General features: G+C 42.5%; 1 protein-coding gene across 1 annotated transcript in view; it reads right to left on the minus strand.

Annotated features, from left to right (window-relative positions):
- SYNE1 (spectrin repeat containing nuclear envelope protein 1) overlaps positions 1-16303 on the minus strand; it is a 495298-nt gene that overhangs the window by 235634 nt on the left and 243361 nt on the right. The window contains exons 59-68 of the mRNA XM_069598737.1: positions 14846-14989; positions 14390-14545; positions 12711-12875; positions 10970-11142; positions 9818-9971; positions 7398-7541; positions 6221-6385; positions 2115-2432; positions 1058-1213; positions 733-903 (exon numbers count right to left, since the gene is read on the minus strand). Of these exons, the coding sequence (XP_069454838.1) occupies positions 733-903; positions 1058-1213; positions 2115-2432; positions 6221-6385; positions 7398-7541; positions 9818-9971; positions 10970-11142; positions 12711-12875; positions 14390-14545; positions 14846-14989 (1746 nt within the window). The remainder of the gene's footprint in view (positions 1-732; positions 904-1057; positions 1214-2114; positions 2433-6220; positions 6386-7397; positions 7542-9817; positions 9972-10969; positions 11143-12710; positions 12876-14389; positions 14546-14845; positions 14990-16303) is intronic.

Here is a 16303-nt window from a genome sequence, read left to right on the forward strand (position 1 = left end):
GATTTGGCCCACCAGCAATCAGGATGGAAGATGTTAATCAGATTTCAAGTTTATAATCAGATTTGGCCCACCAGCAAAGAGAAGCCTCTTTACTTCAACATCAGTTCAGTTCAGTTCAGTTGCTCAGCCGTGTCCGACTCTGCGACCCCATGAATCGTAGCACGCCAGGCCTCCCTGTCCATCACCAACTCCCAGAGGTCACTCAGACTCACGTCCATCGAGTCAGTGATGCCATCCAGCCATCTCATCCTCTGTCGTCCCCTTCTCCTCCTGCCCCCAATCCCTCCCAGCATCAGTCTTTTCCAATGTAGGTCCTTTAAAATCTCGATTAGCACATCATTTCCAAATCAGAGACTTATGGAAGAACTTGATGCTTTTCTCACCCTTAACAGAGCTCCTAGAGTTCTGAGTTAAAACACAACTAATGCACAGTGTCATGAGTTTGAGATTTTTTTTTTTCAATATTTAGTGTCAAACTGGAATTTGGTTAAGAATTTCGTGCACAGTCGTGTGTAAGTCATTGGGATAACATTACATCATAAGTAAATGGAAGGCAATCTTTGGCTTAAGCGATCTTAACTTGGAATTTAGAATGAAATGAGGAACCAGGGATCACCAACCATACTGGGCAGGGATGAACATACATGCTCCCAGTTCTACGTGGGAGATGGGAACATCTCAGTGAAAGAAGAATGAACAGTTAGCAGACAACTTTGATATTTGCATGCCTACCTCTAACATCTTCATTTTTTTCCCCATCATCACTTTATCTACTTTATCAATTTTGGCAGCCACATTCTTGAAGTTTTTATGAGTAGAGCTGTACCAATCAGAATAGGAACTTAAGGATAACTCTGATTCCTCCAAACTCTGGATCTCCTCTTCCAGGAATTTTATTTGTTCCTTTGAAAGAAGAGACAACATGGAATAAGTGAATTAAAGACCTGTGCCTGTGCCTTTCTTGATCAACATGTGCCTTCATTGGAAGTTAGTAAAAGGAAGAATGTCTGGGTTGTGAAGTCTGCTGGCCTATAATGAGCCGGGGTGGCCCACTCACCAGCACTTGGAGGAGTAGCGCTTGGTATCTCGATGTCAGCTGAGTGGCCTGGCAGCCCATCCGGCTGCTCACGTGGCTCTCGTCCAGGATCTCCTGTGCTCTGGCTCCCACTTCCTCAACCTCATCTCTGTATGCAGTGATCTCTTCATGCCACTTCTGAAATGACACCGTGTAGGAGTGGAAAGTTCAATCTGAGGGATTCTTAAGTAAGACAAATATTTTGTTTAGCCCTTAAATCCCTAAGTCACGACCCCATGGACTGTAGCCCGCCAGGCTCCTCATGGAATTTTCCAGGCAAGAATACTGGAGTGCGTTGCCATTTCCTTCTCCAGAGATCTTCCCGACCCAGGGATTGAACCCATGTCTCCTGCATTGGCAGGCGGGTTCTGTACCACTGAGCCACCTGGGAAGCCCTAAGACAAATATATATATCTATATCTTCTTACTAGAAAATGATTTCTACGATTTCTTCTTACTAGACAATGATTTCTATGAATGATTTCTATATAATTTTGAAAACCCATCATGTATAACCTTCATAAGAAATTATAATAATATTATAAAACTGCACAGGAGTTTGAATGCTTTTCTGTCTGTATTACATGTATTTTATATCTTTTGTTGTACTTAGACACATTTTAAAACAGATGAATAAGGAGAATGAATTCCAAAGGCCTAAGCATGATTTTGATCGTGTGCACTGAATCTGCATAAAATGTAGTACATTAGAGCAATTTCAAGACAGAACCATAAACTTAAATTATTGCAACACTAGCATTCATGTATCTTTACCAAGCAAGGTAATAAAGTGTGGGGAAAATATAAAATACTTCATTAAACTATATTCTATTATCAATAAAACAGACTACCTTAGGATTCTAATAAATAATTTCTCACAGAAGAATGCCCCATTGTAATTTATATCAAATTTCTTGCAAGTAGAAAGAGATTGTTCAAAATCTAAACCTTGGACCAACATTTATTAAATAGTTGAAGAAACAAACTATGCAAGGCAACTGCTACTTTGACACACATCAGGAATTCACACCAATAGTACCTTCATCTGATGTAACTGCATCTCCTTGGCAGCTCGGCTAGACTGACGTCCAGTTCTGGGATTCACTTTCTCCTCCATTGTTTTCAGCCACTCATCTACCTGCTGAAACTTTTGTTCCACCAGTCTCAATTTGTTGACCACATTATTGAACTGAGTTCGGGTCTCCGACAGCCGCTGCTGGTAAGCCTGCCAGTCCTGCCGGAGGGACTCTAGAGCCCGGTCCTCTGTCTGCGGGATGCCTGACGGTATCACCTCCTCTCTGGTGTGCAGTGCTGAATTCAGCAGGGCCTGCCCCTCCGCACAGCGCACCTGGAGCTCCTGCAGGGGAAAGGCGTGGCTGTCACACCTCGTTCACATTTCACACCTGCACAGGTTGACTGTGTCTCACTCAAGCCAACTGCGCCCTCTTGAACTTCACGTTAGGAAAGAACAAGCTGATTCCAACAAAAAATGTGTACCTAACACTGAACCCTGTTTCCCAAGTCAGGAGAGAGATTCTGAAATGTTTCCAGTTAAAACAGTCAAACTGCACACACACACAGACAAATATACACATAGCGAGAAGTATTTTTCTCAATCATGTTAGAAACAACCTCTGAAATCTGGCTTTTTAGCTTGAAGGCAAAAGCACCGTGATGAAAGAATTACTGTTTAGTCTAATAACCTAGGAGTTTTGTGGCCCCTAATCTGTTTAAAGAGCCTAAGTCTTCTTGCTTGACATTGAATTTGATACTGAATGGGATCAGAGCTCCACTTTTAGCTGAGAAAAGAACAATAGACCTTCTTTCTGCTGAGGAGGGATTCTTTGTTGAAGCTGTTCTAGGGAATGTGATAGTTAAGAGAAGCTGGCCCTGGAGGGTACAGAGCATATAAACCTGCAAGGCTGAATTATCACACGTGCCCATCAGTTATGTGCACGCGTGCTAAGTCACTTCAGTGGTGTCTGACTCTTTGCCACCCCATGGACTGCAGCCCACCAAGCTCTTCTGTCCTTGGGATTCTCCAGGCAAGAACACTAGAGTGGGTTGTAATGCCTTCCTTCAGGGGATCTTCCCAACCCAGGAATGGAATTCATGTCTCTTATGTGTCCTGCACAATATCTATATATATTTGGCAGGAGGGTTCTTGACCACTAGCAGCCCCTGGGAAGCCCCCCGCCCATCAGGTACTCCTAGGTACAAACATATTTCCCTCCACCAAAGCATAGTCCCGGAAATGCATCCTACAAATTTTGTATGAACCAAGTTTTTAAGAGCATCAGCTATTTTTGATATAAAAATCATAACCTTAAAGGTGTTGGCAAAACACTATCTCCTTGTGTTACTTGATCTGATCATCTAAGGTTGAAAGGGGCCAGGTCAAATCCCACCAAGAGTGTTAAAAGTACCATCACATTTATTTAGAATACAATATCATTCTTAAAAATCTTTAATACTAAATGAAATTGCTGATATCTGACCACTTTTACCTACAGAAATAGTGATCTTCTATAGTTCAGACTATAGATACACTTTCCTCAGCTATGATATCACTACAAAAATGTTGTAATTGGAAAAGAAGGACAATTTATATGGTAAAATATTAATCAATATAACCACAAACAAATTTTATTTCAAAATTTTTAAAAAATTAAAGCTAATTTTGTACAATCTCTTTCCTTAATTCAGGAGTTGACAAACTTTTTCTGTAAAGGGTTGGATAGTAAATATTTTAGGCTTTGTGGGCCATACAATCTCTGCTGAAGCTACCTAACTATGTAATCTTGCTATCTGTGGCATCAAAGTAGCCATAGATGCTACATAGATGAACAGGTGTGTCTATGTTTCAGTTTAAAGAACAGCTTCTGGGATACAGTGTACTGATCTGTGCCCTAGTTAATCTCAATGTATCACCCTTTCCCTATTTTATAGCAGTTTTCACTATTCTACAAATCACTACTGTATTAGAGAAATTCTTATATATCCCACATTTCAAGGATTTACTCTGAGAGGGAAATATGGTTCAATATATCTTTTTAAAATTTACTTAGTTTTATTTTTTGGCTGTGCTGTGCAGCATGGGGGATCTTAGTTGCCTGACCAGGGATCAAACCCATAGCCCCTGCAGTGGACCACCAGGGAAGTCCCCAAAGGTACTAGTTTAGAATCTGGACTCAATATTTTAAAAATCTTTATGTTCTATGATCCAAATTAAACTGTTGGTGACTACAAAAGGAGCCTGGCAGACTGTAGCCCACTAGGCTCCTCTATCCATGGAATTCTCCAGGCAAGAATACTGGAGTGGGTTGCTATTTCCTTCTCCAGGGGATCTTCCTGACTCAGGGACTGAACCCATGTCTCTTATGTCTCCTGCATTGGCAGGCAGGTTCTTTTTACCACTAGTGCCACCTGGGAAGCCCAAATACAAAATAATTTTAAATGTGGTCCACACTGCTGGCAGACCCCCAGATCACTAAGCCAGCTGTGGGACATTAGGGCCCTGAAGGAGTTCTGCTGTGTAGGTGGCATGTCACCCTTCTCCACCACCAGTTTTGGCCTCTAGTGTCTCCCCTCTTTTATTAAAATTTGTGGTGACTCATAATAAGACAGTGTCAATAAGAATTAATACACATTGAAATGAGAGGTTGGAGTCTGGTTTTGGTTTGAGCCAGAATAACGTTGACTGAAGTGAGATGTTTTCTTCTGGAACAGGAGAAATATCTGCTGATGACAAGTGACCTCTTGGCCCAGTTCCTCCACAGAAGTCTGGAGAGCTTGGTATTTGCTTGCCAAGAAAGTCTGCAGTGAATGCTGGGAGAGGTCATAGACAGAAAAGAAAGCCCATTTGGCTAAGATAAATTATAACAGCTAAACCTAAGAGACCTGGATATGCTACTATTAAAAATAAAATGGATGAGATCTTTAAAGAAGCTAATGAAACTGTGAGCCTTCCAACCTCTACTATATATTTATTTCACGAACAGACTACTGTTCAAGTAAGATTTTTCTCCCATCTCATTTAATCCTTCCTCAGAAAACGGAGTCAGGGAAGCTCTTCTCTGCCCAAAGTCATCCAGGACCAGGTCTCACCGTGAATCGGAGTCTGAACTTCCTAATCCCAACCCTGCACTCCTGCCATCATTCAATTCTCCCTGAGAGCCACTGAAATAGGCAGAAATGTTATATGTCAATGACCACCTCAGTCCTGCTTTTCCACCTTGTTTGAGCAGTGGGTAGATCTTGCCCAATCCTGAACCAATTCCAGTGAGGGCTGACAGCGGAAGTTCCAACACGGAGCTGTCTTATTGGCCTTTCTCTCCATTCTCTACTATGTGTCTGGTCTCCCCTTCTTGGGAACCCCCTGATGGCTACCTATTGCTGCAGGTAAGATTAGGGGCTCTCTCTGATGCTTCCATAAGATCCCCAATAATAGAGTCGTTCTATTATTGTCCTCATCACATTGTGTGTAATGATCCATCAGTGGGTCTGAACTTCTTTAGAATGCAAGTTCTTTGAAAGCAGTAATAATATTTTAATTATCTTTACCGGCAGTAGCAATAAGTCAATGGGTTAGGACCACATTGCCCATGAGGTTTGCCATCTCGCCCTGAATCACAGCCTGCTGGCCCGAGTACTGGTACTTTTCTTACCTCCTTGAATTTCTTCTTCTAGGTCCCTGACTCTAGGCCTGTATCCTCAGCAATGTGGGTGATTTGGGTTAAAACCAAAGGGCCTACGATGATGCCACCAATTTGAATTTGAGAAGTGTCACACGCTGTTGACTCCTGCAGCTGTGTCCCACATCTAATTCAGTCCTTTAGGGAGCAACAGGCAGGTGGGCCTGTTAACACCATAAATTAGACCACTAGCCATTCCTATCAGAGGCCACCCTGTAGCTGGACAAAGTCCTCAAGTCCCAGTCCTGCTAAGTCTGAACTACCTATCAAATGATTTCGACTAGCATTCTCTATTGAGGTCCCAGAATGCTCTAGATCAGAACGTACTAGGATGTCACTTAATAGATATCAGCTATTTATAGGCTTTAAGGTCATAGCGACTTCTCACTTAAAATAACGGTTCCATATTCAGAATGAGAAGTCCTTTGTTTCACGATGAAGCAGACTTTACCTGAAGGTCCCGCAGTGCTGCCTCATGAGTGTGCGCGTCCCCTTCCAGAACTGAGTACCGATCAAGCTTCTCTTGCTCTTTCTCAAGCCAAGCTTCAAATGCCTTCAAGTCTCTCTGATACTCTTGGTGCAGGCGAACTAGTTTTTCCAACTTGGTTACTGCTTCCTGTTGTTAGCATTTCAGATGATTAAGATGGGAAAACATTACTATAGTCCGCGGTTTACATGGACCGTTAAGAATTCACTTTTGTAATACTAGAAAAGCATGATTATTAAATCATTAAAACATGAATCATTTCCTAGAAGAATAAAATGTCAAGATTTATGTAAAGAAAAAAACATAATATGAGTAAAAAGGAAAGTGAAAGTCACACACAGAGTCATTTCTGACTCTTTGCCATCCCATGACTGTAGCCTGCCTGGCTGGCTCCTCTGTCCATGCACTTCTCCAGGCAAGAGTACTGGTGTGGGTTGCCATTTCTTTCACCAGGAAATCTTCCCAACCAGGAGCCAAACCCAGGTCTCCTACATTGCAGGCAGATTCTTTACCAGCTGAGCCACCAGAGGGGATCATAAAGATCATTTCATTAACTTCTTGATCTCTGGATTCCTTATGAAATGTAAAATGGATATTCAAAAAATGAATTAATGTTATTTGTCATAAAAATACATTTTTGCTAATGAAGAAAACTGAAATTTTCATATTGTTCCTTGAGTGAGAATTTGGATTCACTGTAGATTCAATTTTCCATGTACTCTAACAAAGTAGGCTGTGCTCTGAAAAGTTCTTTTTATTTTCTTTGTGAGATTTAAGCAAAGAATGATAAATATTATTGGCAATTTTTCCCTGCTTTAGAAAGTCTTCATCACCAGACACATGAAGATATTTATGATTCTTCCTTATGAAGCTCCCCCCAATTTTTTTTTTCAATAGGTACATTTGGAGGACTTTTTAGTTGAGAACTATTTTCCTCCAATAACTTTCATATCCTAACAATAGTTGAGAGTTTTTGTTTGCTTTGCCAGTAGGGTATTCCAAGCATTAAAATTCATTTTGCTTTTTTTGTCCTATTTGCTTTCACAAGCCTGTCATTTCCCCCAAACAAATGAGTCTTTAATAAGCACAACTCCAAACACCCCTCTTTCAGTAGGTCTGCATGGAACACAGTGAGCCATACCTTGGTCCGCTCTCTGATGGCTCTGTACCGTTCCTGCAGGTCCTGGAATTCTAACTGGGTGACATAGTGCTCCGTCATGCCAGCCCCTTTCACTTCAATGGTCTCCAGTAAGCTGCTGTGACTCAGCACTTCTTCATTTAATAACTAGAGAACATTTTTTTAAAAAAATAAAGGAATCACTGCGTATATCGTCATATCAATGTTAACTTGTAAAATCAGTATATTTTAACTGCATAGCTGACAAGTGATCTCAGGTTATCTATCTGCAGTCTACACTCTATCCACCATCTATCTCTACATAGATATATGAATGGTGTGTGTATTTGATATCGGGCCCATAACTTTATCTGAGTGGACTTGGAAATCTCAAATTTAATTTGTCCAAATTTGGCTCCTGAGCACTACTCCATTCCCATCCATCCCCAGCCACCACCGAACCTCCTTCCACTCGGTCTTTTTGTCAAACAGTAAATGCTACCGTTCTCACCCAGCTAATCAACTGAGAACACTGGAGCCACCCTTTGTCCCTCCATCCATGGTGAGATCCTGTTAGTTCCGTCTCTTCACTGTGTCCTGACATGTGTCCTCCTGCTCCTGCAAGCCCCCTGGCCCCTGCTGCTATCATCTTTTCCTTGGACTTTTGTGATATCCTGCTGGGCAGATTCCCTGCCCTCAGCTCCTGCACTGTTCCTTTGTCCACCTTCCACACAGCAGCTTGAGTGATAAAAGGCTTTAATATTCTAAAGGGGATCGTTTTGCTGTCCAGTTCAAAGCATTGATTATCTTCCCCAGGCTGCGGGGATCAATTGTGAAATCCACAGGCTTGGATCCTCGTAACAACGTGAGATCTGGTCCTGCCACCTCCACCACGTCACCTGGACATCCACTCACTGAGTCTCTGCTCCAGTAACAGCCAGCCTTTCTTACAGTTCCCTTTTATCCAACCCAGGTTCTCTCCTCCCCAGGGACCATGGACATGTGGATGATCCCATCTGAAACCCTCCTTTCCCACCTCCTCCCCAACCTGATTTCTCTGCACTGAATTCCTGAGGGCATCATCTCCATCTCCTCTTTCAAGAGGCCTTTCCTGTCCCTCCCCACCCCCGACTCCTTGATGTCTTTATCAACCCAATCCCAATAAATCTCTCATCACTCTCAACGTTTTCTTCATATCACTCATCCTCAGTCATAATCATTTACTTATTCAATCATTCTCAAATGAGTCCATGTGCAACCTCCAGAGTGAAACCTTGGTCTGTTTTATTTACCTAGAATCAAGCACAATGCCTGCATGTAACAAGTTCTCTGTAGTATTTGTTGACTAGATGAATAATGTAACAAATTAAGTAATCATCATAATAATACTATGAAGTCAATAATTATAATTATATGAATTTTCAGATGCAAACAACAGAGCCAGAAATGTTAAGTGGCTTGGCATAGGTCATGCAAGGCCATTTAGTTATTCAGCTAACCTTTACTTAGCATTTGTTCTGTGTCAGAGAGCCACGTGCATAGGATAAGAAGAAAATTGAGCAACTTTATCCACTGAGAGAGAGAGCAATGTAAGTATAGAGTCTATAAAATTCATCAGAGATGAGAAAGACAGAGAACAGAAGAACTAATTTAGCCTCCAGTGGTGGTGGTTCCGAGCAAAGATGGGGGCTTTTGAACTAATTCAGAAAGTTAAGTACAAGGTTGCTAGGTACAAGGGTAGAGCTAAGGTATTCTGCGAAAAACGGAAGATGTGACAGAAAAAAAAGTTTTACTTCCTAAGGATGAACAGGCTAAAGATACCAAAAGTTATTTGTAGTTGTTGTCTAGTTGCTAAGTCATGTCTGACTCTTTTGCGCCCCCATGGAGTGTAGGTCACCAGACTTATTTGTCCATGGGATTTTCCAAGCAAGAATACAGGAGTGGGTTGATACTTCTTTCTCAAGGGGATCTTCCCAACCCAGGGACTGAATATACATCTCCCGCATTGGCAGGTGGATTCTTCACCACTGAGTCACTAGGGAAGCCTGATTAAAACAAACTACAAGTTGCCAAACTTTAAATATTTCATAAAACATAGGTCTATGAAGTTTTCCTGGAAAGGGACATTTTCATTCATTAATAAAACAGCCACAAACAAAAGTTTGTTTAAGAAGCCATTAGAAATCACAGTAAACTCCCCCAACAGAGTTCACCTATGTGGACGGCCCTAGCCTATAGATGGGCATGTTTTTGTAGTTGCTCATTCATGTCTGACTCTTTGCAACCCCATGGACGGTAGCCTACCAGGCACTTCTGTCCATGGGGATTCTCCAGGGAAGAATACTGGAGTAGGTTGCCATTTCCTTCTCCAGAAGGTTTTTGTATAGCCATGGCAATTCTGAAGCACAGGCAGAGGACAAATCGAATGTGAAACCCAGCCCCACCTTGGCCTTCCCGAGAGCTGCTGTTTTCTCCCGCAGTTCCGCGTGCTGCCTCTCAGACTCGTTCAGGCTGGCCTCCACGCCGCCCATCCAGCTGGAAAACTGTCGAACATCATCCTGGTAACTTGTCCACTTAGAAAGAGCTCCTTCAAGTTGACTGAAAGGTAATTGAGAGGACAGTAATCTACACTGAGAAGCCGTCTGCATGCAGGCTGCCTGATCTCTCTCACCCTATCTGCTCTGTCCACTTCCCCAGCAGGAAGCCCATAGATCAGGTCGGGGCAGGCTTGAGGGGGGCTGAATGGTCACAGCTTATCAAATCCAAGCCTGGGTCTCTGGAAAGCACAACTTTGAGAAGCAAAGGATGGTGAAGTCTAGGCTGACAGGTGGAGAAGTGGGACAGGACATAAAACTTGGATTCAGTAAAAAAGTCACGTGAGATGCTGGAAGAGGTCTGAAGGCAAAAGGAGAGATGTCCCAAGGAAGGCTTTTCTTGAGCCAAGACTCAAGAAAATAAGGGTATCAATATTTAATTCCACCAGAGGAGAGAAACAAAAAAGGAATAAAAGACAGGAAACTGACTCAGGGCAGTTTGTTTACAAACATTCCAGCTTCACCCCTCACCCCTTTGCTCTCCATGGGCAATCTCCAGAGACGCTCTGTCTACACTGGCTCCCAGCAGTGCCTTTTGTGGGGGTAAATTCCAGCTCCCACCCTTTACTGACTGCCCTCTTTTCCTCATGGCTCTTTCCCACCACCCACGGGTGTGTTCTGGGGCTACTTCCCAAGGAAACAGTTTAATTTTAACTAATACATCTTCCCATAATTAAACATTTATTTATCCTGTGGGTTTTTTAAGCAGTGAACACCAACATGTAGTTATGTAGTTATAGTTGCATAAAAACACAGACACAGTACTGCAGGTCAACGTAAATACAAGGTCGCACCTGCCACTTTCTTTTCTTCCAAGAAGAAAAAAGAAAAGAAAGGAGGGAGGGAATGAAGGAAGGAAGGAGGCCAAAAATAAGGGAGCAGGGCAATAGAGAGAGTGAAAGAGACACCAAGAGGGGACAGGGGAAACCCTGGACGGTGTTACTGAGCTCTTCTGCAGATCTTTTAGCAATGACTTGGCAGTAGCCCTTCAGCTTTACTAACCTTTTACAACGAATTGCTGCAGACAAAAGGGACGCCCACATATCCTTCACACTTGCCAGCTGCTGCTGAATGGCAGGGATGCCTTCCGGGGAGGTGTTCTGAAGGACAGATTCCCCTCTGGTCACTATCATCTTCATCTGGATCTCTTTTTCCTGTTTCACTGATAACAGAGCCTGTAAAAGCCCATACAGAAGTCCTTTGTCATCTGTATGTTTAACATGGCTAGCTTTAAATGTTTCAGAGTCCCTGTGCATAGCGGATGACCTGCAGTCCTGTTGAGCCCTGGATCTCTTGGGCTGATCGGAAGGAGGCCAGGAGAGTCCCTGGCTGGTGGTATCAGGAACCAGTAACCAGTCACCCAGTGGTCTCCAAGTGGCCTTGGCCTTTCAGATCTTTATTATTCTCTGAATGAACGATCCCTGATTGCCACTGAAGTTTAAGTTCACTGTTTTTTAATAAGTGAAAAATAGACAACAATAGGATTCCTAAATTCTCAAAGATCACAGGATGAAGAGCTCTATGAATGTTAACAACAAACTGAAAGAAACAGATAAATTCATAGTCTATATTAATTTATGCATTTCAAGTTCTTCGCAAGCACTGTTCTTTTTCTATATAAGAAAGATGCTTGAATTCAAAGTTATAAAACTGGTGTTTATCACCTAAAAGGTAAAGGTTCATCTCTCTCCCTCATCTGGACCTTGCCCATCTCTGCAGATTGAGATTCAGCCACTCCTGGCCATCAGCTTCTGCCGCAGCAGAAAGGAAGTGCTAGCAGCGACTCACACACCACACCATTGGCTTTCTTCAGCTTTTGCTCATTGGGTTCCATCCTCAAGTCTCAGGTTTCCTGAGAAATCTGCTCCAACTCTCAACACCATCTCCATCTCAGCTCCATCAGCACGCCCCATCTGCTATTACTGTCTCCTGTGCCTCAGCCTCTAGCCTCAGACTATAAAATCCTGAGGACAATGACCATACTTTATTCATTTTTCAATCCTCGGTATCAAGACAGAGTGCCAGTCTCCTAGAAGACACTCAGTGTATAAATGACAGGTGAATGAATGAAGAATGATGGCCTTACCACAAACGTAAACTCATGTTGAATGAATTTCTTATGATGGGAGAAGAATGGACTAACTGATACAAGCAGGCAAGTTAACTGAACAAGATGGGAAATGTTTCTGCCTGATAAAATGTTTCATTGAGGTATTTTCTCAGAATAGATATGTCTGATATCTCTTGAAACTAGCCTATTCACTGGCCATATCAAGCAAATAACCACCTTTGGGTTGTTATTTCTATTTTTGTAAAGTTGATGGGCATGTCTATCTGGGCTCAAATGATTTGGGAATGCTTAGCCAAGGCCTCCCTGTGTCAACAGGATCATAACAGCAAAGTATTCTTGGATTTCTTTTTTTTTCTTTTTAATATTTTATTATGTTTTCATTTATTTGGTGCATAGAGTCTTAGCTGTGGCACACGGACTCTTTTGTTATAGCACACATATTCTCTAGTTGTGGTGTGCGGGCTTTGAGATGCTCCACGGCATGTGGAATCTTAGTTTCCTGACTGGGAATCCAACCAGTGTCCCCTGAATTGCAAAGCAGATTCCTAACCACCGGACCACCAGAGAAGTCCCCATTCTTGGGCTTCTTATCACACCAGGCAGATGGAGAGTTGAGAAATTTTGAGAAAAACAAATTCTGTAAATGAGAGACATTTCTTGTAAAAGACACACCTCAAGCTTGAGCATCCTGCTGTCCAGCACACTCTTGTCAGAGGTCGGGTGGCAGTACGAGTCCAACATGTGGACCGTGTCCGTCATCCAGTCCTGCAGGTCTTTAATTCCCAGGGAGAACTGATTGTGTTCCGCAACAATCCTATCCAGTCTTGACACTTTCTCCTAGAAATGACAGAGACCGTCATCCAGCTGTCCCTTCCATAGAGGCTTCACAGCCTACAGCTATGCAGACTGTAAAGCTAACCCCTGGTCTAAATAACTGTGATCAGCTATAGGTTCGTACTCTGCATAGATATGATAAAGCCTGTGTTAATCTGTGAGATGGGAAATAGCTTTCTAAAGAGTAAAACTTTGAAGATAATCAGGTCAAGAAGCAGAAAGATTACAATGACAATTTACTGCCCTTCAATTTACTTGCTCTTTATGACAACTGGGGATACTTTTCAGAAATTTCATTAGTTCATTCCTCACACCTTGTCTGGGAAACCCACTGAAGTAGTTTCTGCTTTCAGATCTTCATATTTGGGTCAATACCGCATACTCACGTGACCTACATGATAGCCAATTCAAAAAAACCCAATTATCTGAGATTTTGTAATACCCCTAAATTGGGACCATAAATGTGGATTTATTTATTAATTAAAGTTAACATCCAACACAATGAAGATTTTATGAATATAATTTTTAGCACGTAAAGCATTTGAATATCTGTTGATTTTTTGGTACCTAAATAAATACAAAGCAATAGAAAGATGGTCTTAATTTACTCTAGATTTTCTGAATTTATGCCAGATTTTCTAAAAACAAAAAAAGTAACAAAAATAGGTCTAAACATAGTCTCTTCACTCCCAGGCTAATACTATATGACTGTCTCAACGATGTTTTATTGGGGATGCAAACAGCAGGCCAGGAGTAAGCCCACACTCAAACAGGTGAAGCCAAGTTCCAGCAGATTCCCTACATTCTCAGATCTGAAATGCAAAAGAGAAGTATAGGGAACAAATGTCACAAGGCCGTAAAATTCAAGGTGGTCTGGCCCTCCGCAGTTCAGGATGGGTCTGCTGATTGCTCTAAGTGAGGTCACTGTCGGATCCCATTTACTTTTTTTCTAAGTTGTTAGAAAAGAACTTTCATCTGTTCTTTCAACTGACGGGAATCACTGCCAATTTTGAGCTCTGCTCCAGAATCTGAACTGAAACTCTCAATCAATGCATCTTTGATGACTATGTAATAAATATAAAGAATTGAGACAAATGAAAACAAAAAGTACTATCCGTAAAACTCACTCTTGCTGAGTCCACTAAAATTTAAAAATAGCTTCAAATTTCTGTTTTTTTGAAAGTAGTTTAATCTGTGTATCTTTAGACCCAGTACTCTGCAGTCTGCCTTCTATTTATGCTTTGAGTCTTCAAAACAAGAGCTCTGGGGAACCATTTCAGGATTAAAGGGAATACTTGGTGTAACCACAGAGATGGAAAGTCTCTTGGATGTTTGAAACCTCCCTTGCTGTTTTCAGACAAGCATGTTGAGATGACGCAGCGCACATGTTTGGCCGGGGTTGCAAGGCTAGGAAGAGCACTTACACGCCTCAGCCCTGCCCCGGGGGCCCCCGGGACACCTGGGCCCCAGCTCTGCACCAGGACGCACACTCACACACAGCACATGGCAGGCGTTACCTTTGTTACATTGCTTAGCGCTAGATACTGAGAAGACAGCTGCGACACCCGGTGCATAAAGCTCCTGTTGGCCGCCTGGCCCTCCCACAGCTGCTGAGCTTTCTCTTTCAGCCTGCGGAGCTGAGGCTCGTAGCAGTTTATTTCCTCAAGGACAGACTGAAAAGCACAAGCAAGTCACTATTAAGAGGCTGCGGAAGAGCACACGGCAGACAGAGCTTTGGCCCCAGGACCGCGGAAACAAACCCTGGAGAGTAATAGACGTGGCCCAAAGGCATTATTATTTCCAAGCTACACACAATGGAGGGCTCCAGAACCGGACAGATTACACCTCAAAGGAAAGCGGGAGCTCTGAACTCAGGAAAGGGTGCACCCAATCTCAAGACAGCACCGTCTAACTCCAGGGTGCCCGAATGCCTCTGATCTGAAGGCGGGTCAGACCGGCCAGGGGCTCGTCACCTGCAGCTTCTGCTGTTCTCGTCTCTTGGCTGGCAGATCATACAGGCGATTGCTGCTTTCATGAACCATCTTCTCGGTCTTACTCAGCCAGTCCTGTACAGGCTCAGCACTTACTTCAAAGTCCTTCATTTGGATCTTTAGATTCTATGAGGTTTTAGATAGTGTTAGGGACCAAAAAAAAAAAAAAAAAAGTTAATAGTAAGTCTACAGTCTTAATTTCCTCATTCATAAAATAGAAATATGGTGATGAAGACTAAACACATTAATACATGCTAAGCGGGCACCTACAACAGCTTCACCTTCACTGTTTTGCCAGCTCTAGCCTCTCTCTTGAACATCACACTTATGTTCATTCCTGTTTTCCTGGCCATTACCCACTGGTTATCTTGCAGGCCCATTAAATTTAATATATATTAAATTGAATGAATCTTTCTATCTCTTCCCCAAACACTTTTTCTACCATATTCAAGACTCCCCTAATGGCATCATCATTCAAGCTATCTTCCAAATGAGAAACTAAAGACTTAAACTTAACTTCTTCTTCCTTGAGCCCCTTGTTAAATCAGCTATCAAATCCTGCCATGTTTTCTCTTAGAGAGAAATCCTTCATCCATTATCATTTCTTTAATCCAGGCCCTTGTCTCTTTCATCTGGACCATTTTGAAAAGCTTTCTCTGGTCTTCCAGCTACTTAACTATTTACCATTCTGGTCTACACTATGGCTAGAGAGTCAAGATATTTGTCTCTGAAAGACCAGTAGATTCTTCACTCAGCTTTTTTCAATCTTAGAATTAAGCCCTAGTGTCCTAAAACATTCTTTGTATGTAATGAACTAAAAGGGGCTTCCCTCATAGCTCAGTTGGTAAATCATCTGCCTGCAATGCAGGAAACCTGGGTTCGATTCCTAGGTCAGAAAGATTCCCTGGAGAAGGAAATGGCAACCCACTCCAGTATGCTTGCCTGGAGAATCCCGTGGACAGAGGAGCCTGACAGGCTACAGTCCACAGGACCGCAAGAGTTGGACACGACTTAGCGACTAAACCGCCACCAGGGAACTAATAATATCTCTTCTATGCATCTAGAATGGTGTGGGTTAGGTTGCATCCTTGGGAAAACTGAGAAAATAAGTGCTGTTCTGGGGTTCAGAAAAGGAATCCTATCTGAGTCAAGGTCAAATTGTTTAGTATGCAAGACATTCTACTATCAGGTCCTAATCTTCATCCTTGGTCTTATGTTTGTTGCTCTTCCCACAGTATTTCGCTTGAATGCCGAACATCTCAAAGTCTCCCACTAATAGCTGACACTTAACACCCTGGCCCTGCACATTCACTTCCTTCTAACTGAAATGCACAGAGGCCTCTGCAAATTCAAAGAATGTTTAGTTTCCAGATTCAACTAGAATGTCGCCTTTCTGGATACCTTCCTTGATTTCTCCAAACAGAGTCAGTTGCATCCTTC

This window comes from Ovis canadensis, chromosome 8, assembly GCF_042477335.2.
Source record: "Ovis canadensis isolate MfBH-ARS-UI-01 breed Bighorn chromosome 8, ARS-UI_OviCan_v2, whole genome shotgun sequence".
Lineage (NCBI taxonomy): Eukaryota > Metazoa > Chordata > Mammalia > Artiodactyla > Bovidae > Ovis > Ovis canadensis.